The sequence below is a fragment of the Carassius gibelio genome, chromosome B20 (genome assembly GCF_023724105.1).
Source record: "Carassius gibelio isolate Cgi1373 ecotype wild population from Czech Republic chromosome B20, carGib1.2-hapl.c, whole genome shotgun sequence".
NCBI classification, from domain to species: domain Eukaryota; kingdom Metazoa; phylum Chordata; class Actinopteri; order Cypriniformes; family Cyprinidae; genus Carassius; species Carassius gibelio.
In genome coordinates, this window is record NC_068415.1 from 9,088,729 (window position 1) to 9,109,305 (window position 20,577).

Genomic DNA, 20,577 nt, shown 5'->3' on the forward strand with positions numbered 1-20,577 from the left:
ACAGATGTTCAGTACAGATGTTAAAGAAAAATATAACACTACTCCATGACAAATGAGATTCTGTCAAAAAAAAAAGGAAAAAAAAAGAATTTGCATTTAAATTGAGATTAATCAATTGATTATTGATGAATCAATTCATTACTGCAAAAAAAAAAAAAAAAGTACATAAATTGAATTTGATTTAATTAGTGGAAATTTTCTTTCTTTGTACATGGGCAAACCATGAGGAATATTTTGACCGGCTCAACACAACATGAAAAACATAGCTTAGCGGCATTGCATAGTATCATATGATGCTCTAAATTTAATTGAACAGTCAGAAATAATCTAGGTATATCGTAGGATAAATCTAAAAACCCATATTTCTCTCACATAGTTTCAGACACAATTGAAATCACATTGATTACCATCAAAATCTATAATATGAAACAAAATTCATTTTGGATTATTTATTTTGTATGGTTGGTGTTTTGACTAACATAATGCAAGAAATGTTACATACGGATATATTTTGTTAGGTCATGTTGAAGTAATACTGTTGCCTGCAACAGTTTCTCAAATAAGAGCATTTAGCAAAAAAAAAAAATATGCATGTCTCTCTTTAGCTGCGGGATTCAACACAATAGTATAGGATTTATTGCTTGAAAATGTTTTATTACTATATGGTTTTCAAATATAAGAAGGAAAATATAATTGATAAAAAAAAAAAAAATCACCTTTGGAAAAACTGAAACATAATGTGTTAATGTACTGTGAGTGGATACATAGGTCACCATGGGGCATAGTATTAACCTTAAACAGTGGTGTAATATTCAAGACGATAAAAGATGTAATCCGACCTCAATGCTTCCATCAGCATGGATAGTTTTAAACATCTCCTGTTTACTGACTAAAGTCCACAAATGTGTCTTTATTCTACTGTATGTAGACATGAAGACATTTTGGGTCAGTATTTTGCCAAATCTCAGCATTAACTTTTTTTGTAGTGTAATTTAAAACATTCAGTGATGAATGGTGAACAACAGTTCCATTGTTTGCCATGAAAGTGTCTCTACTTTCTGTCCGGTTGAACAAAATAAAGCCAAAAAAGAACAAGGAAAGAACAGCTTACAGCATCCAGACGCTCCGTCTGACACTTCTTACAGATTTAGCAGAGCCCTGCTCGTTGATTTGTTCTCCAAAGAGCAGACCTTGCGCTGTCTTTACAATCTTCGGATCAGTACAAACTGAGATTATGTTTCTCAAAAACATACCTTCATCCGTGATGAATAAAAAAGCCAAATGATAGGGACAACAATTCAGTTCCATTGTTTTAGGAGGGGGAGAAAAGTCACATCGACTCTGCTCTTGATACTGCAGAAGGCCAAACTAATCCAGCTCCTCTGCGTTCTTCTCTTGTCAACATCCCTTGCTTCTCTTTGTCCCCTCATCTCATCCCCCGTTTCAGGCTTAATTGACAGTGGGCACCTGGTTGAGGCTGTACTCTTTGGCCTTCAGTCTCAGGTTAGCAATGCTGTTGGCCATATTCATTCCCTGGGTGGAAGTGGTGTTGGCACAAGTGGGTGGGTAGGTTGCCACGGAGCTGAAAATAAGATAGGAGATAGTCAATATAAATGTTAATATGTTAAACGCATTTCAAATTCAATTGACGAATAAATAAATAAATAATAATAAAAAAATTATATATATTACACACACACACACATATATATATATATATTTTTTTTTTTTTGTCTTCATGTGAATCCAAAATATAGTGCTTAATTTTTTTATTTAAATGATAAACCATAAAAAGAAATTTAAAAAGTACTTGCTTTCTGTGGGCAGCATTTTCTGTGGCATTCGCATTGGCCCTCCCTCCGGCCTTGGGTACCAGCTTAAGAATATATAAATAGTTAATAATTCTTCATAAATACTGCATTAACATGTATGCATTATATGTGCACAGTTATGCGTTAGGTGTGTGTTGAAATTGTGCAAGCTTGTTTTATTGGCATGATCACTGGTCAAAATGCGTATCCATGCCAGAAAGTGTTCCCAGTCCAGTTGCAGATTTCAGTTGCTGGGAAAAAAATTTATTTGGCCGGAGTTTCAGGGTTAGTTACTCTATACGGCTTTTAAGAATAAAGATTACTGTGAATCATAACCAAATTGTTACTAGAATCACAAAAAATCCTGCCCAAAGGACTTTTTCCCTGTGAAAGTCCATTTGTATCCTATGGCCCAAAGGTCATGAGGGTCACAGGCGGATTTAATATGGTTTGTTTTCAGATTATCACCTCATCATCAGGGGATCTGCCCACCATCATTTTCACAAAGAGTGGCAGAAAACGACCTGCTAGAAAGTCCTTGTGCTATTTTGGACTATATGGACCTACGCAACGCTGCTGGGAAAAGCAGAGCATTGCCATTTCTGCTTATTTGCCCGTGCGTCCCTCCGACTCCACCAACATTTTGAAGGAAAACAAAAGGGCTTAAGAATGAAATTGTACAAAAAAAACTAATCTAAAACATTCTGTAAAAGAAGAAGTCACGGCAGGAGAGCAGAAAAGACGTACAGCGAGGAAATGAAACCAGAGCGCTGTGATGAGAAGGATTCAGAGAGTTACCTGTACGGGGCTGCGCTCCCCCAGGACAGGTAGTCATTTGGACGGGGTGCGGGACGGGGGACGATAGGCTGCTCCACTGCCGTTACGTCGCCTGAGTACGATTTGAGAAGCGAGGCATTCTTACTGGCCAGCATCGCCCGCTCATTGCGCCGAAACTTTGCCCGTCTGTTTTGGAACCACACCTATGAGAGCACAAGCCGACATGACACAGTATGGTGGTTATTCTGGATATTTAGTGCACAGCGATGAAAGATAAATTGCAGAGCAAAGCATATTCTAAGACTCGAGATATACAGTAGCTGGTACAATACTGCCTGCATTGAAAACAAAAAATGCTAGAATAAAGCTATAAAGTTTCAGATCTTTTTGTGCTCTGTGACCCTAGATGATGCATTTTTCTGCTTGAAATTGTTCATGGCTCACATGATTGGCTCAGCTGTGATCAGATTCATAAAAACGCAGTTTGACGATTGAGGTTAAAACAAAATGCAATTAAAAAATGTTTTTTCGCAGTTTCATAGCTCTGCAGGACAATATTTTACTGCACTTTTAAACAGTTGTCCTGATCCGCTGGTGCACACATGTACACCTTTTTTTCCCAGAGGTTTGAAGAATGAGCAGACGCGCTTGTGAAACATGGTTGGAGACAGAGCGGGAAGCCCAGATCTCGAAGCCTTGGCTGCAGCACCAGGCCTGGTGGAGGCACAGTGTCCGGTTACGCAGCGCCTGAGGAATGAGCTCAAAGTCTCTTTTATCAAAGCATTTCTGTATTGCTCCCTTTCTGGGACACATTAATTGCAGATGTGTTTGTTCTATTTCTTTCCTTTCGTTCTCCCCTTCCTTCTCTTGATCTATAAACGGGAATAATCCCCATCTTTCTACAAAAACAGTCTCATTACAGGAGAATGTGGAGACTGGCTGCGGCCTACAGCATGTGTGCTGAGAGGCAGAGTGATCGGCTGGGGATTTTTAAACAATCATGCTGAACTCGGACGATGGGGCCGATGACAACACCAAACTTCAGTGTTCCCATCACGTACATCTGTAACTGAATCTTTGCTGAAACCTTGAATTAGGCAAGTGGTTAAATCTTCATTTGATTTTGGTCATTTTTATTTCTAAATGTATTTTCATTTTGTGGTATAATGCATAAAGCTTCAGTATGCTTTGTATTAAATTCTCAAAATTGACGCATTCTCTAGTCAACTAGTAAACTTAAGACCTGATTGTGGGGTTTACCTGAACTCTAGCTTCGGTGAGATTGACCCTGCGTGCCAGGTCTTCTCGAACAAAGGCATCTGGGTAGTGTGTCCGCTCAAACACTCGCTCCAGCGCTTGCAGCTGGCTGCTGTTGAACGTAGTTCTATTCCTCCGCTGCTTACGCTTCTTCTTTTCTTCGGAGTTCAGCTGTTCATCTGGTAAAGCACACACACAAATTTATCTCAGGAGATGCAGCTTCTAGATATTTTAAATTTAACCTCCATCAGCAGGTGTTTAGTTCTCATTATGTTACCTTGTATGCTGTTAATTTAGAAATGAAAACAAAGATTTTTCTGGGATTAACATTAAAGGAAATAATCTATACATTTATACATATAAAATGGATATATTTTTTGCAAAGCATAAATCATAAGCAACTATTTATTTAAATATATTTACTTTTTTGCCTTTGTGGTGTTTCACAATGGCTTTAAAAAAAATAACATTTAACACAAATTTACACTGCAAACAGTAAAGTGATCCCAGTTGTTAAACTAGTGAACATTACTGTACAGTTTAACTAGTGAAAAATAATTTGTAATGAGCCTAGACATTTCTCACAAGACCACAAGAGGGGCTAATTTACACCCCCAAATCATTATAAATAAAACTTTTTTTGCTTTTTGTCATGGAATTCTTTAGACAAACTCTATGTGCAATCAGAAAAACAGTTTTTGTTCTTGCTCCGGTTTCATCTTAAGTTTGCACTGAAGGAGAGATTTATAAACGTAGAGAAACTCATGAGAAATGCCTTTGTTGTTCTTTAATCTGACCAACAGCATATGCTAAATGTCCACCAGCAATCAAGCAAATAAATAAAAGATAGAAAAGATTCCTGTCAAAACAGGAATATTTTGAAACAACCTTTAAAGAGCCTATTCCCATCAGTACTTTACAGCCAAAAGCACTGAAGTAACTTACACTCTCATGAGACTCGATAATCATTCAACTGACAGCACAGACAAACTGCAGCCTATGGGGTTGCCATCCCTTTGCTTTTCATGACAACAGTAGTTCCGTGACCATAATTTTCAAAAAGGATCACAGATGAACACTGACATTTGACCTAGGCATAGCAGAGGGGATAGGCTCTTTAGGCTTGGTGGAAAGATTGTTAAATGCCAACATTTTATTAGTTCAGTTTCAGACTATAAAAGTCTGTTTAATTACTATTTAAACTTACTGTTTGCTACATTTAAATGAAAACTCAGGCGGTTTAATGGGGCATTGGGCTTGTTATAGGAAATGCTTAAAGCTTTTACAAAATGAGTCCAAGAGTTTTAGGAAAAACACTTTTTTGTCAAATAACACATGAGTGAATGGATTGTAACAAAATATGAAATAACTACATTGTGTTTGAATACCTCATTCAGATTTCCTGTAATTTCTCAGTATCTTGGAACAATCCTCATACAATGACAACAATAAGAACATATATTTTTATATATAGGCCTACATTTCAGTGTGAGTTTAATAGAGTTTAATCAAATTTGGGGGCAAATTTCATCACAATATTGTCCTTAAAAAACATAAATGACTTGGTTAACATGTAAATTATAATCAAAAAGCAAACTCGCTTTCTCAGAGTTTGAAATTATAGTTGTGTGAATGATGTGCGAGTAATTTTGATTTGCACACCAAAAGAGAACCAACCTATTTAAGCTTCCCTTGAAGAATGACGCAGTGGCGTAGCCAGGGGAGGGGCCATGGGGGCACTGGCCCCTCCTGAAAACTGATTGGCCCCCCCTTGTGCCCCCACCCTTCTACTTGTCTGTCACTCACAAATTCAAATTATAATCGTTCAGTTTAGTAAATAACTCATGATTGCGTCGCGATGCTTCTCAACGAGGACCAAGAATAGCGAGCTGCTGTTTTCCAACGAAAAAAGCACCTATTTTAAATAGCTTATGTTTTTCGATTAGCGAGTTGTTGCAGTGCAAGAAGTGTTTGGTAATAACGTTAACGTCTTTCGGTGTTAGACAGACCAGGTTCGATGACGATGTTATCTCCTAGAGCAGACCAAGATGCTAATCATTATATTTACTATGCTCCTCTGATGCTGAATGTAAAAGGGGTTTACTGCGTTACGATTTACTTTTTTTTTTTTTTTGGCCGAACGCGCCGATATGGGCAACAACGCAATTTAAAGCAATGGTTTAAAAAAAAAAACTATAGCTAATAGCAATTCAATAAAGTCATTATTGAATCATGCAGTCGATTAGCGACTTTTTTCACTCAAGTGATGTGACGAAACAAATTGTGTAATGTTTATCTAACGCTCCACACTTGAGACTTTTTTTAAAAAGTCTATATGGGTGAGACACATGCAAAAACATCGTTTTTTTTTACTGGTCAATTTTGAGATTTGGGGCTGTTTGTCTTCAGTAACATGTCTTCTTTCAGACTTGTGGTGAAAAAAAGTCCAAAATACACATATAGGTCTTTATTTTTCTACACCTTTAGTCTATTTGCGTCTGTAGATTCCTAATAAATTCAGTTGGCGTTCTAAATCACCATGGTGCTCCGCGATTGCTGTCTGCACCCTGGAAAGCTCTCTCTCTAGCTCTCTCTCCCTCCCTTCACAGAAGTTATTGACAAAACGTCATTTGATGACACCCAGAAACATTCTCAAAAAATTCATACATAATTATTTAATGCATGATTAAATAGCAAAATAAATAACTAATACTAAAATAACACTGGAGTAATTAAGTTATTCTTAACTGTTTTATAGAATCCAAATATTTTACATGTTAAATTAAAGCTACCTTTTTGAACAAGTAGCTTTCTAACAAAGTATGGATATATGATATTTTTAAATCAATATGCTCAAGATTAATTAGCCTTGACATAAGTTGATTTTGTTTATTCATCAATGCAAATTTCCTGCATCTGCTGCTATGCAAATTGAATGGGATGTGGATAATATTTATTTCTATGAATTATTAATGTTATTCTGCATTTATATTAATAAGGCTATTATATATATATATATTATATAAGGCTATTATAAATAAATTATATTATTATTATTTGTGAGTTGTAAACTATTCATACAATGGATTATTTTATTTATTACAGTTTTACTTTCACTTTTGTAAAGTGAAAAGTTAATACAAATTGTATTTGATTTTTTTTTTTATACCTGCTATTAAAATATAATAGTTTGTTTATTGTATATAACACTATTTATTATAATATAATTTAATATAATTATTTAATATAACACTGTTTATTACTGATTTTAAAGGTTACTGAACTCTTGAAATGATTTGGATATACAGTTCAAACAACACAAGATTGGCCCCTCTGTATTAATCGTGGCCCCTCTTGTGCCCCCCAGTTGAAAAAATCCTAGAATCGCCCCTGGAATGACGACAACCTTTTTAGACATTTATATAAAGTTTAATGTCAGGATAGAGATATGGTCTTTAAAAAAAAAAAAAAAAAAAAAAAGACAAGAGGGAAAAATATTTTTTTTTGGGGGGGGGGGGGGGGTTCACTATAGCTATAGCCTATATAGGCTTCTAAGAACGTAAGGACGGCACTGTACAAGCAAACGTGATTAGGCCTACATTAAATTGTTACGATTAGTAATAATAATAATAATAAATAGGCTAAATGTAAAATAGAAAGTGTAATATAAAAAGTAGGGCCTACCCCTAGCATAACATTTAGGTTAATAAAATAATTCCACTGTAACATAAGTTATAAGAAAGCAACACTAGGCCAAAATATTTTTTTCCCGCAAAAGACGACTTATATTTGTACACGTAATGAAGTTTGCTATTCGATACCATAATCACATATGTATGTTCTCCGGATGCAGGATAATGATGACAAATTATAGTGTTGAAATGAAATGAAAAGGTCCAGAATTTAGGATTTTTTTTCTGTGGGTTTTCCCATAGCACTCTTTTTATCTTAAATATTTTCCTTAAACCAAGAAAGCTGAAAAATGACAGAGACGTGCCTGTTGTTCATAACTTTCCAACGTTGCAAATGTTCTGCTAATTATATAAGCTAAAGCAAATTAAAAAATAAAGTCAATTTCAGGAAACAGTTCTACTCATAAAAATAAGAACAAATTTCGCGATTTTTACGAGGCCATATTTTTATTAACGCACAACGGGCTGGAATGACAACAATCATAAATTATGTAGAAAATGCGTTCAAGACCCATAAACTGATCATGCGGAATAATTTTTCTACTAGTATTATTTCGTGAGAGAAACCTCGCATAACCTGTCTACACATTTGATAAACTGTGCAGTAGGACATTTAAAAATCATAAATTCAACTGAATGATTAATCCAGTGTGTAGACCACATAGGCTACAGAATCAAATAGGCTAGCCATTAAAATTTGACAGTATTTTATAAGCAAAATATAGGCTATACCAATATTGTCAGTTATTATTATTCTTTATTATTGTTTTAAAATGTTAATGATTCTCTCTATAAATCTACAACAATTGATTGTCTTAGGGAGTGTGAGCAGACTTACTCTCCTGTTGTGTTGTATCACTGCCGCTGGTTAAACCCGGAGATTCCAGCATAGTCCTGCCCGTTTCGCCGACACTGTCGTCCGCCTGAGAACCGACCATTTCTCTAGCCTCCTCTAGATCCAACAGGTGGCTCACCGAGAAGTTCTTTTTGGCTTGCAGGTTTTCCAGGTTGGCTGTAATGGGACTCTCCAGTCTGCTGGATATGGTTGCTTGTCTGTCCATTACATGTGCATAGCTAGAAGTCATGACGCAAATACGATACAAGAGGGAAAAAAACTGGGCAAGTGTATTAGGTTAACCAAACAGGTCCTCCTTGCGTAATTTTGAAGACAAACTCATAAGGAACAGCGCCTCCAAACCAATACCTTTGCCCACTATGATAGCTACTTATCCAGGTGGAGCAATGTTTCAAATTGAAATAAAACTTTGTGGAACTTAATAGGACTATAAAGACCACGAAGTATGTTGAATGCGTCCACTCAAAGCCATATAATCTCTTTCTGAAAAGTATTGTTGATTCAATAAGAAAAAACTCCCAGAGCTCCACGGAGTTGGTGACTGAGCGCTGATCCAGAAATGCTGATGCCTTTCAGATGCATGTGTGTAAAGCAGCGAGAGGAGGCAGGACACTCCAGCGCCTTCCCTAAGCTGTTGGCTCTTGGCTCTCTCCTCTGCTCCACGCCGTGCTCTCTACTCTCACACACACACACGCGCGCGCGCTTGTGTGTTCTGGCACTTCAAACGGCGCGCTCACTGGCATGCAGTGGAGTGGATTGTAAATGAAAGATTGAGACCCCTGGGAGAGAAGATGGAGCTGAAAGGCTCTCGTAATTACGTGGCAAAAGACTTTGTGCTGTCTTTGACGTTTAACAGCCCTCCTCCCTCCTCCATCACAGCTTCCCTTCGAAGGTTAACCCTCCCCAAACTCTGAATTCCAGATATCTGTCACTTATTATCATTTCGCTCAAAACAATGTTCAAGTGGTGGCACAAAGACATTTGTAAAATTTTGTAGGAAACGGCCATTAATGGGATGGTTTAGTTGAATGCCTTTAGCTGTAGTAGTCAGACGCCATATTTAATTTTTAAGCGAATGAAAACGAGGCCTTGAGGTTAAACCGTCGAAGAGGTCGTTTACACAGAACGCGTTTTAGCGTTTAAAAGTAGAATGGGAGAACGCCTCGTCTTTAGAACGCTGTGTCATGCGCAAAATACTACAAAAAATGCTACATGCATGTTTCCTTAAAAAGAAGAAGAAAAATCAGCTCCGTAAAATACAAACCTTTCCGTGTGAAAGGCAACTTAAGGTCCTATGTCACAGTAAATTTTGGGAAGGCGTTTTTGATAATTAATTTAGGGTTTTCGTTGGCTTCCTTGCATTTATAACACCCTTTCCATTAGCTAAATGGTGATGTATACTCTGCCAATTGATTCGTTCGCTGAATGCCCTCAAATAATGTTAGGCGTTCTTTTAAAATAATTAAAGAATTTTATTTTTTCTGAGATTTTTTTAAAGATTTGTATAGTAGCCTACCACATTGCCTATAAGAACATTCTAAATAACCATAACAATGCACATGCATTAACTATTGATGTTTAAACACACGTTTTGAAAAATAATGTTTTGTCATCCGGACTTTGGTCAAACCAAAAACTGTAGAAAGTTCACATCTCCAACTGGAGTGTCAGACCACTTTGAGTTTGACTTTGAGTTATAAGTGGAGGCTTTCACAAGGTAGATGTCCATGTGTTTCAATGGCAAGAGTCTATAGGCTCCTCACTGCCACAGACATCCCGTAGCTTCCAGCCCCAGATCTGGGAAAAGAACACTTGATGCCATCAAAGGAAAACCGATTGAAACCAGATGTGGTGCTTTCGTTCTTTCCATGTATTTAATTAAGCCGCTGTTGGGATGGAGTAGACCTTTTTCATCATTAGTTTTCCCTCTACATTCCCTCAGCTGCCAGCCCCTCTACAAGCGACTTCTCTCAAAAAGGCCTTCTATCGGGCTGAAGGATCGTGCAAAAGAAGAGTCTGTAAAACCGGTCCTTTCCACCACTACCAGCAAAACGTTTTCAGTCCAATGTCAAATCCGTGTGGCACATGTCCATCATCGCTTGAACGCAGACGTCGCAGTTGAAAGAGATTGGGGTTTGTTTATGGCCTGTCAAAATCCAAACTTAAAAATAGTTTTTTTTCTTCCCCTGGTTCATGATGACTTTGGACAGCTTAAATTTAAACAGATTTATCATTTGGACAGCTACCCTAAAGTGTGCTTTAACGATTTCCATCGCTTCAATTTGAATCGAATTCATTTTATTTAAAAATCTAAAATATTTGATCAATGGAGTTCCATGACTTTGAATGAGTTCCATTCATTTGATATTGTTGAGAAAAAATAAAATATAAAGGGACTACACTAAATGTTTTATAGCTGAAATAGAATAAATAATTTTTTACAATTTGATTCATCTCCATTTTCCATGCCAGTTTTCCCGGCCTGTAATACACAGTCTTCCCAATATCCTCAATTTTTCCCGACCTTGGGAAAGCTGTAGATAGATGGACATAATAACGAAACGAAAGGTTATTATTTTTTATTATAAACACATGGATAATAGTATAAAAATAGCCTAATAATAATATATATTTTTAATTATTCAAAAACACCAACGGACAAATAATTATTGAAATGTATTTTGTAAATGTATTTCTTGCCTGATAGGATTTTTCCACAGATTATTTTGTAATGTAGCCTACGTGCGTAATTGAAAACATGACTCATAACTCTGTGGATTGACTTTATGACATTGTGATAAACACAGACTCAACAATCCAGCTAAACTCATGAATTACAAAAGGAGTTCATTAGTAATCGAAACAAAACCCAGAACAAGGACAACACACTTCAGTTCACGTCTCAGAATATATAGGCTATATATTTTGTATCCACAGAATAGTAGAAAGCCCAGTGAGCCCACGAATTAAAAACGCGTGTATTCCTATTGTTTAAAAGTATGCAGTTTACAGTAGTTAAAACAATACGAAAATAATAAAGAAAAAGTACAGCAATTTGTCAAAGAAACCATTTTAATGCGCCTTTATGGGAAATGGGACTTTATTTGGTTTGGTAGTATTATAGCACGCAATCTTACAACAAGCAGCATTCTCGCGCCAGTAGTGATAAATTATTTGCAAACATGTTTTAATATGGCCCAGGTCTGAGTAAACCAGCACAGAATTTTTCAGACATGGTTTAATGTCTTAAAAACGTACTTAAAACCAGAAGTCGTTCAGTTATTGCTCACGACACCATTAACATTATAGGACTTTTACTAGTTTTAGATGGAAAGTTGAGCGAAAGGCACAATTGAATTCCCCTGACGCTGTCATCAGAGCGCTCGCGTGCAGGTCTGCATGTGTTTTTACGCGCAGGATATGAAGCGCGAGCACAGAAGGAGGCACTGTAATTGTAATTAGTGAAATAAAAGCTGGCGGTCGTCTAATCAGCACCAGGGGTCAATGGACAGCACTGCCGCACTTGATCGTGTTTAACAGGAGGAATTCCTTGACATAGTCGTAGTAAATCATGTTTTGTTAGACCTTGTTTACAAATATGGTCTAACAAGAAGATTTAGGCCTATTAAGACAATATTGTTCTCAGTATGCCGTTAAAACTTTTTTGATTTAACTCACGATTTAATGCAGTTTGGGTTAGCACTTTTGTATTGATTTATGATATTTTTTATGATTCCAGTGTTTTAATCTGCAATATAGGTTAAAAATTAGGTTACAACGGTTTTGTGTAGGCCTATATGTTAAGTTTTTGTAGAAGTGTATTTTTTTAATGTAGATTAAAATAGGATGCTTTTATGGTTACAGTAATATAATTAACATAATGTATTAAAAAAAATATCATTAACAGTCGTTGCTTTTCATTTTACCTTGTTGCATAAGGGTAATCATGATGATCAAAACCGGATAACCAATGATTTGCCAGAAGGCAGAATGTTTCAGTAAAAGTTGATCTCGTGCGCTTTTTTCTTTTTCCCTCGAGTTTCTCGGGTTACGAAGTCTTTTCAACCTGTCCCGACGGACGGAGGGCACATAAATCAGTAATGCGCTCTCACAAACTGAGCTTCACGAAAATCTCCTTTCCTGTATTTACTTTCAGGATTTGTTAGTCCTTGTTTTATAAAGTCAAACTAAATTAGAAAAGAATAGAATATTGTGATTTCATATATTGGCTCTGATTAATAATTTTTTACTATTAAGCATATTACAAATAAAATTAGTATCAATATTTTTGCTTTAAATCGACGATGGAGTAAAAGGGCAATATTCTAACAAGAATTTAAGCGGTGCTGAAAAAAGCGTAACAAATGTTACAAATATTTATCCGTGTGTTTCTCAAGGGCTGTCCAGACATTACTGAATCGCTGTAAAGTTTTAGGTGGATATAGGGAGCCTTAGAAGTCGAGACACTTATAGTGTTTGTGGCTTTCCGTAAATTCGTTTATAAAATAAACCGTTATATGAAAATATGAGATCAGTTTCCATATTTACAAATAACGAATACATTACCACTTTAAACAATGTTTAAGACACAAGCAAAAATGCAAACTGTATTCCAATAAATATTATTAAACATGCCATGAAGTGTGCAATAAAAAGTACAAAATCGGTTAAAATAGTAAAACACTTTATTCACCAACAGATCATTTAAATATGGAATTTTTAGCATTTATAGTCATTATAATGCATATATAGTCAAATGTATGACATTCATAATATACATATATATTTATATAAACCTTTTTGAATAACATAAATTTACTGTTATATAATGTTACATTTATTAGTGTTGGTGCAAAGCTGTGCATGGTGTTTGCATGTAGTTTTATTGGAAAAGTATAAATTATATACATACAACATATTTATAAAAAATAAAAACTATGCCATTCAACTTACCACATTCCAATCGTTTTTTCCTCTACATTATGAATCAATTGTTCTCATCTCTGCTGAGCAAACTGTCAGCTTTGTATGATAAAAAACCCTGCTGTTATTGATTTGTTAACATTTGCATCAAGTTATTTTTAAGAGACAAGCCATATACAGATAAAAGATTCCATAATTCACTTGTGCAACATCATGTGAAATAAATCACAACTACAAACCACCACCAGGCCATTTGCCACTATTCCATTTTGAATAATGTCAAAGTTATAAAACAAAGTTAACAGTATTTAGTCTTTAATAGAGTTTTTAAGATGCATAATGTTTTCAAGAGATTTGTACTCCATTTACTTAATGGAAGACATATTAAATTGTACAAATGACTGACATCCAAAAGAACCACAATAAAATACATAGCACTATTTTAACTGCCCACATTTAGGATCATATAGCACCCTTAATTAAAACCAAAAACTGAGCTTAACAGATCATAATCAATATTTTAGCCCTGTAATGTTCAGCCATTTTTAATGCTAGTAGTAGTAGTAATGGAATAACGCTCACAGTATTTGGGAACTTGACACCATTATCAGACTGAGGCTGCCTTTTATCCCCTCCATGTCTGCTGCAGTACCGTTTTCAGTAACAGGCTGGGAGTTGGCCTCCCTCTCTTTGTCCTCACGATCTGTTTCCTTTGGGATGGGGACGTCCTCAGCATTAAGCTCAAGCTGAATCATCAACTCCTCCAGTTTGCGGGCCTTGCACATCTCATTTTGTTGGATGATTGCACACAAGTGCTCTGTCAGCTGCTCTTTCACCTCTGTTTTCCTGTGCAAGTCCATCTTAGCGGCAACATACTCAGCCTCGGCTTTCTCAAAACGCTTCCTGTCAATAAGAGATTGGCAGAGACAGAAGAGTTATGTATAGAAATGCATATTCTAAGCTTGATGTACACAGGAATCGCCACCATTTTGCTGTACTCAAAGAACACGCTCAACTGATTACAAACAGCTTCTAAGAGAAATGGAAAGATTCCTACCCTGGTAAATGATTCTCAAAATATTTGAGAGAAAAATAAAAATGATTATTAAGAAAATTATTACTGCTTATATTATATATGCAAATATACATGAATATACTTTTTACAATATATAAAAGGTTAAAGTTGTTAAACAATAACAAAACTAGAAAAAATTGAGTAACAAAATGAATAAGAATGAATTGTTCTGCTACAGAAAAAAATAATTTAGAAGTGCATGCATTTGTCGCTTTCATAATTTGGCCGAATTAATATAGAAATGCTACAGAGGGCAGTATTTTCACCCCTGAGCAAATACTGGATGTACTAAGCTAGTCTATTATTTTAGACTTGCTATTCTCTGGATCACAAAGTAAGAGTAATTTCAACAAAAAATTACTGTGAACTTGATTGACAGTACACTTAAAATGTACTGTAAAAATGGGCCTGAAATGAACATTTACCATGCCAGGGAATAATCCATGCTTGATTGCTCTATCAGTTTTCTAAGAATCCCGATGTCGCTGGACACAGAATCATCCAGTAACTGAAGTTCTCTCTGGATCTTCTTCAGTTTCACAGCTTCAGCCTGGGTCTGTTTGGACCTGGGGAACAGGAAGTTGTATTTTCCACATTCTGCTTTTTTACATAAGACTTTTGGATTATCATACTTGCAAAAGGTTATCATACTCCAGACAGACAGATTTTGATAATTGTTTAAAAATAGACATTTGATCTTACTTTTCAGCAATGGTTTTTGCAAGGAGAGCTTTTCTTTTTTTATTCTTCTCTTCCATTATCCGTTGCTCCCACTGCAACTGCTCCAGATGGTTCTTCTCCCGCCTGTTATTAGAAAAGTTTGGTGGAGTCTTATATTTGAAGCCATTACAATAGAAAAATAACATGTGGTTTTCTACTCTAATTCCTACAAATTCAATGTATATTACTACAATATAACCAGGATTTTTGAACACCTTTACAGTTAGCTTTATTCCATTACAGAGATCGCTAACACATGTGACCAACTGGGCGGCAACGTCATCAGAACGCAAAAAATTATGGGTATGTTTGGCCAGTTAACATGGTCTGGCATAGGAGGCTAGTGTTCTGGCATGAAAATAATGAAAAATTAGCGTGAAAAACAGAATATAATCCTACAAAATGCAGCGGGCTAAAGAAAACATTGTTGGAGCATACTGCCTAAAACTAAATCCTAATGCAAAGAAGAGATATGACGAGAAAATAAAGAGAATCAAAGGAATCGATCCTTACGAGCAGAGCGACTGTTCAAGGTAACACACTCCAGCCCAAAAGAAGGGCATGTGAAAAGGCTGTGTTGTTGTGCTTTTGCAGACAGCCTGAAGAGCTTGATGACATGTTTGCTTGTAATAATCAGAACTGTCCTATGTCAACATACACTACCGTTCATTTAGACAGCGTGGGACTCAGCAGCGCACCAGCCAGACCTACCTCATACATTTCCAGTTTCTCATCATTTTTATGGACTCTTTATTAATGTATTCATCTAAATGTATTTACATCTTAAATATGTAAAGAAACTGAAATTAAGTTGGTTGTTACTACTATTTAAGTTATGTAATTGGGTTTGCAACCAAAGAACACTGATTTTGCACAATTCTTCCTTAATAAAGATAAAGAATGCAGCATTTGATTCAATCTTTGTGTATTTTATTTACAGACGTGGCTAAAAAAACATTACATGTGAGAAGAGACATTAAAATTTTTTTTTTTGAAAACAAAAAAACATTTATGTATTAGATGTGAGCATGGTGTATAATTCTAACATGACGCCTTCACAACAATACTTGGACACATATTGGTCACAGCACACAACCACAATTTTATCCACCAAAGTCTTCAGCTCAGTCTCATGAGTGGTATGGACAGTGCCCGGTGATGGGGGTGGATTCACAGGACCTTCCGTCTCAGGTGCAGGTGTATTGTCTGACAGTAACAATATAAAGAAATTGTGTCATATCACAACCTCTATTCCTTAGGAATCCAGATTAGCTATACATAGGATACACACAACATATACTACCTTTCAAAGGTTTGGGGTCAGCGAGATTTTTTAAATGTTTTTAAAAGCATCTTCTGCTCACCAAGACTGCATTTCTTTGATAAAAATAATGATAAAAACAGTAATATTGTGAAATATTATGACAATTTAAAATGACTTTTCTATTTTAATATATTTTAAACTATTTTATTCCTGTAATCAAAGCAGGATCACACTCCAACATTTCATAGGCAGGTTTGCCTGCAAACACAGTCACCAAATAAATTGCACTGTAGCCTAGATTGTACATTTAAAACTGATTAACGTTATGCTTTATTACACTGGTAACTTAAGCTCATTATCTTGCCATGTCATGCTAGTTAAAATTTACAGAGAGTAATTGTAACTTACCTTTGTGAAAATGCTTTGAACACAAAATCATGTGTGGTGGAGTGTTATCGAAGGTAATCTTGGCCTCCTTACCGCTGCTATCCATGCCATTCGTCGACTTATTGTCACCTCTGAAACATGTCTTGTACTATTATTTTTTTACGCTGGAAAACGATAAAAAGATATTCCGTTCTTAAGCTTTATGCCACTTGTATCGTGAGAACGACTATTGCAGTTTATAACACAGCAAGTAGACTGCATCTTGAACACTGCGTTCTCCCTCCATGCAAATAAGTCTGGCGCCTAATGTTTGTGCCGCGGATTCCCAAAATGCTTTGCGTTCAACACTGGGAATTAGCAATCTCTATATATAACTGGCATGCATAGGAAACAGACTTACTAACAATTCCACTTGCTGTTTGTCCAGCTCCTTGATGACTGCTGCTGGTGCAGACTCTGCAGGAGATTCTGGGTCATGTTTAACATGTCCTTGTTCAACCAGTTGCGTCTCCAATGGTTTGGGCTCATCCCGTGGTTTGACAGGAGCGGGGTGACTGGAAGCAGGCGGATCTGGGGGCTTGGTAAGCTGTTGGTCGGCTGGAAGAGACTGGCTGTCCTTCTGTTTGGCTGCCAGCTGCAGAGCCCTTTCCCGCTGTAGCTGCTGTATGTTCCGGTTAGTAGGAGCAGCTTTCCGGCCACGACCCAATGTGACTGACACAGCCTGGTTTACTGGATAAGAGCACATTAGAGCAGACTTATCAGTATTCACAATAAGAGTTAGAGGCTGTGTTAAAATCTAGACGAGAATCCAATCACGACGTCTTCGAGATACAAGATTTGAGACATTTTCCGCTCTTAATAACTTACAAAATAACAATCAGCATCATCATGTGTGCAGTTCATTTCATATACAGGCAGACTGCACGAACGAAAACCGTTTCTAAGTAAAGTTACAACATTTGTATTCACCGACATCGCCGCTGTGTTTCATTCTTCCCAGTTCTTCCTCTGAAAATCCAGCCCACGAAGCCATTCTTAGTAGCCTATAGTAGTTTCTTGCAACTAAATTGCAAATTGGGTTTATCAAAAACAAATATATGTGGGTTTAAATGGTATTTTTCAACATGCACACGCGGAAATTAACTTTACTGTATCACCTTGCCGCCATGTTTGTGTATAATGACTGCCACGTTAGACGCATAGACAGACCCCTTCGCTTGTGCCCTCGGCATTTGCCTGTTTGTTGTTACGTGTATTTTCTTTGCTATTATTTGAGTGTAATGTCGCGAATCATAACTTTTTATTTTATATAACTTTCCTAATCGTATAACTTTTTTTGATAATGAAGTAAAAAAAAAAACGGTACTGTGTGGGTTTTATTAATTCTTTCATATCCAATGAGTTTTCAAAGTTATGTACCCAGATAGCTGTACTTCTAAGATTCAAGATTTTAATTTGTCCACATACGATTATATAGAGAATATATAACCAGCAGTGAAATGTGAGTAAGAAAACATCTGCTAAGTTTACATAAGTTCGCAGTCATTAAAAAAATTATCAGCACCTGGATTTTTTTTTTTATATTAGGAAAGGCTTTTAGGGGGATTCTTAAATAATATAAAAACAGAAAAAAACAACACAAAACTTGGCAACCCTGGTCACAATGATAGATAGATAGATAGATAGATAGATAGATAGATAGATAGATAGATAGATAGATAGATAGATAGGTAGATAGGTAGATAGATAGATAGATAGATAGATAGATAGATAGATAGATAGATAGATAGATAGATAGATAGAGTCAACGGCTAATTTTGTTTATCCTCCTCTTCTTGCTCCAATTACCCTCTTCACATCCACTGAGCCATCCCGCACTCCTAGTGGTAGAGAGGTCAGAGGTTAATGAAAGAGCATGTTTGGTGATAAAAAGCATGAAATCCACAGAGAAAAAGAAACGTCAAACAGTTGTATCAAGTTACACTTTTGTTTTACTGCCAGAAGCACCCATGATTGTGGCAGGAGTAATTGCATGAGCTCAGGCTTTCTGTGTGGGGCTGTAATTTCTCTGGATCAGCTGCTTATCTGAGGGATCTGGCACGTGTTGCCAAATTAATCCTGAATGAGTGAACTCTTGTCTGCTACTTTTTTTGCAACACTGATGTCTGATTTCCCATTATTACCATTCGCATCAGTGAGGCATTCTGGGTATGACCTTCATTTCTGGACGGTTTTGTGTGTTAAACTGCAATTGATTTTAGTGTTTTTTTTGTTTTTTGTTTTTAGTTTATTTATTTTTTGTTTACAGGGACAATGCACATTAATAAACATGACTGTAAATGTGCCAGAATTAGCCAAAAAGGCTATTTTTAATCTATAGTCCCTTGACAGAATGTTAAAAGGTCACCCTAAAACAAAAACAAAGCATCATTGCACATACATCATATGAAAAATTACAAATACATAAATGCACAGTAAAAAAAACAAACAAAAAAACCCCCACTAAAATACAAAATCAAGTAAATGCAATGTAAATGGCAAGTAGAAGTTCTTAGAGGTCAAACAGTGAAAGAAATAGGTTAGTATTAGTATTTCACATGCATTGAAAAAGATACAGTATTTAGACAGGCTTTAAAGAGTGAATGAATAAATTGTAATTTTAATGCAAATATCTAAATATCTACTAGATGTTTTTTCTTAATATTTTTTCAAACATTACATAAAAATTACTACTAGATTTTATCATTTGTATTATTACTAGATTTAAAATTATACAATATATAATTACTCCTAATTCATTACTCTCATTGCTGATGGTAAAAATGCAATAAAATGAATGTAAAAATATTGAACACAATATGAAATACTATACAAAATATAAAACATTTACATTTCTAAATATACATGTGTGTTGTGACAGGAGGAGCCAACGACAGACACAGTGGGCGTGCCGTCAGGCCTCGGAGAGGCGTTATTAACAGAAAATAAAGCAAAAGAGGGAATAAAACAAACAGGGGATCTGGTGTCCTATTTCACTAATTCCATTCAAAAAGTGAAACTTGTATATTATATTTATTCATTACACACAGACTGACATATTTCAAATATTTATTTATTTTAATTTTGATATTTATAACTGACAACTAAGCAAAATCCAAAATTCAGTATCTCAGAAAATGTGAATATTGTGAAAAGGTTTAATATTGAAGACACCTGGTGCCACACTCTAATCAGCTAATTAACACAAAACACCTACAAAGGCCTTTAAATGATCTCCCAGTCTAGTTCTGTAGGCTACACAATCATGGGGAAGACTGCTGAATTGACAGTTGTCCAAAAGACAACAATTGACACCTTGCACAAGGAGGGCAAGACACAAAAGGTCATTGCAAAAGAGGCTGGCTGTTCACAGAGCTCTGTGTGCAAGCACATTAATAGAGAGGCGAAGGGAAGGAAAAGATGTGGTAGAAAAAAATGTACAAGCAATAGGGATAATCGCACCCTGGAGAGGATTGTGAAACAAAACCCATTCAAAAATGTGGGGGAGATTCACAAAGAGTGCACTGCAGCTGGAGTCAGTGCTTCAAGAACCACTACACACAGACGATTGCAAGACATGGGTTTCAGCTGTCGCATTTCTTGTGTCAAGCCACTCTTGAACAACAGACAGCGTCAGAAGCGTCTCGCTTCAAAATGGACTGGACTGCTGCTGAGTAGTCCAAAGTTATGTGCTCTGATGAAAGTAAATTTTGCATTTCCTTTGGATATCAGGTTCCCAGAGTCTGGAGGAAGAGAGGAGAGGCACACAATCCACG

General features: G+C 36.2%; 2 protein-coding genes across 4 annotated transcripts; both read right to left on the reverse strand.

Moving 5' to 3' along the window:
- Positions 1-434: 434 nt before the first annotated feature.
- Positions 435-9,531, reverse strand: prrx1b (paired related homeobox 1b). Of its 3 annotated transcripts, none has more exons than XM_052585798.1 (5): positions 8,376-9,531; positions 3,849-4,024; positions 2,610-2,791; positions 1,811-1,876; positions 435-1,582 (listed from the first exon to the last, which is right to left on the reverse strand). In XM_052585798.1, exons 1-5 carry the CDS (start codon positions 8,620-8,622, stop codon positions 1,450-1,452), a joined length of 804 nt encoding a protein of 267 aa, XP_052441758.1. In that variant the 5' UTR covers positions 8,623-9,531; the 3' UTR covers positions 435-1,449. The 3 variants fall into 3 exon arrangements, with proteins under 3 accessions (XP_052441758.1, XP_052441757.1, XP_052441756.1); XM_052585797.1 differs by having other exon boundaries at positions 1,815-1,876; positions 8,376-9,512; XM_052585796.1 differs by lacking the exon at positions 1,811-1,876 and having other exon boundaries at positions 8,376-9,524.
- A 3,528-nt stretch (positions 9,532-13,059) lies between these two features.
- On the reverse strand, positions 13,060-17,964 carry LOC127984571 (RAB6-interacting golgin). Its single transcript, XM_052587276.1, has 5 exons — positions 17,732-17,964; positions 17,167-17,491; positions 15,094-15,195; positions 14,817-14,957; positions 13,060-14,219 (listed from the first exon to the last, which is right to left on the reverse strand). Exons 1-5 carry the CDS (start codon positions 17,793-17,795, stop codon positions 13,895-13,897), a joined length of 957 nt encoding a protein of 318 aa, XP_052443236.1. The 5' UTR covers positions 17,796-17,964; the 3' UTR covers positions 13,060-13,894.
- Between the last annotated feature and the right edge of the window lie 2,613 nt (positions 17,965-20,577).

What these genes read in the sequence shown, in the direction of transcription:
- LOC127984571 (XM_052587276.1), bottom strand. Translation starts at nt 17,795, where the DNA reads ATGGCTTCGTGGGCTGGATTTTCAGAGGAAGAACTGGGAAGAATGAAA. An exon ending in GAAACACAGCGGCGATGTCG is followed by an intron (nt 17,492 to 17,731) that starts GTGAATACAAAT and finishes GCTCTTATCCAG; the next exon opens with TAAACCAGGCTGTGTCAGTC. An exon ending in ATGGATTATTCCCTGGCATG is followed by an intron (nt 14,220 to 14,816) that starts GTAAATGTTCAT and finishes TCTTATTGACAG; the next exon opens with GAAGCGTTTTGAGAAAGCCG.
- prrx1b (XM_052585798.1), bottom strand. Translation starts at nt 8,622, where the DNA reads ATGACTTCTAGCTATGCACATGTAATGGACAGACAAGCAACCATATCC. An exon ending in TGATACAACACAACAGGAGA is followed by an intron (nt 4,025 to 8,375) that starts GTAAGTCTGCTC and finishes GTGCTTTACCAG; the next exon opens with ATGAACAGCTGAACTCCGAA. An exon ending in TCACCGAAGCTAGAGTTCAG is followed by an intron (nt 2,792 to 3,848) that starts GTAAACCCCACA and finishes GTGCTCTCATAG; the next exon opens with GTGTGGTTCCAAAACAGACG.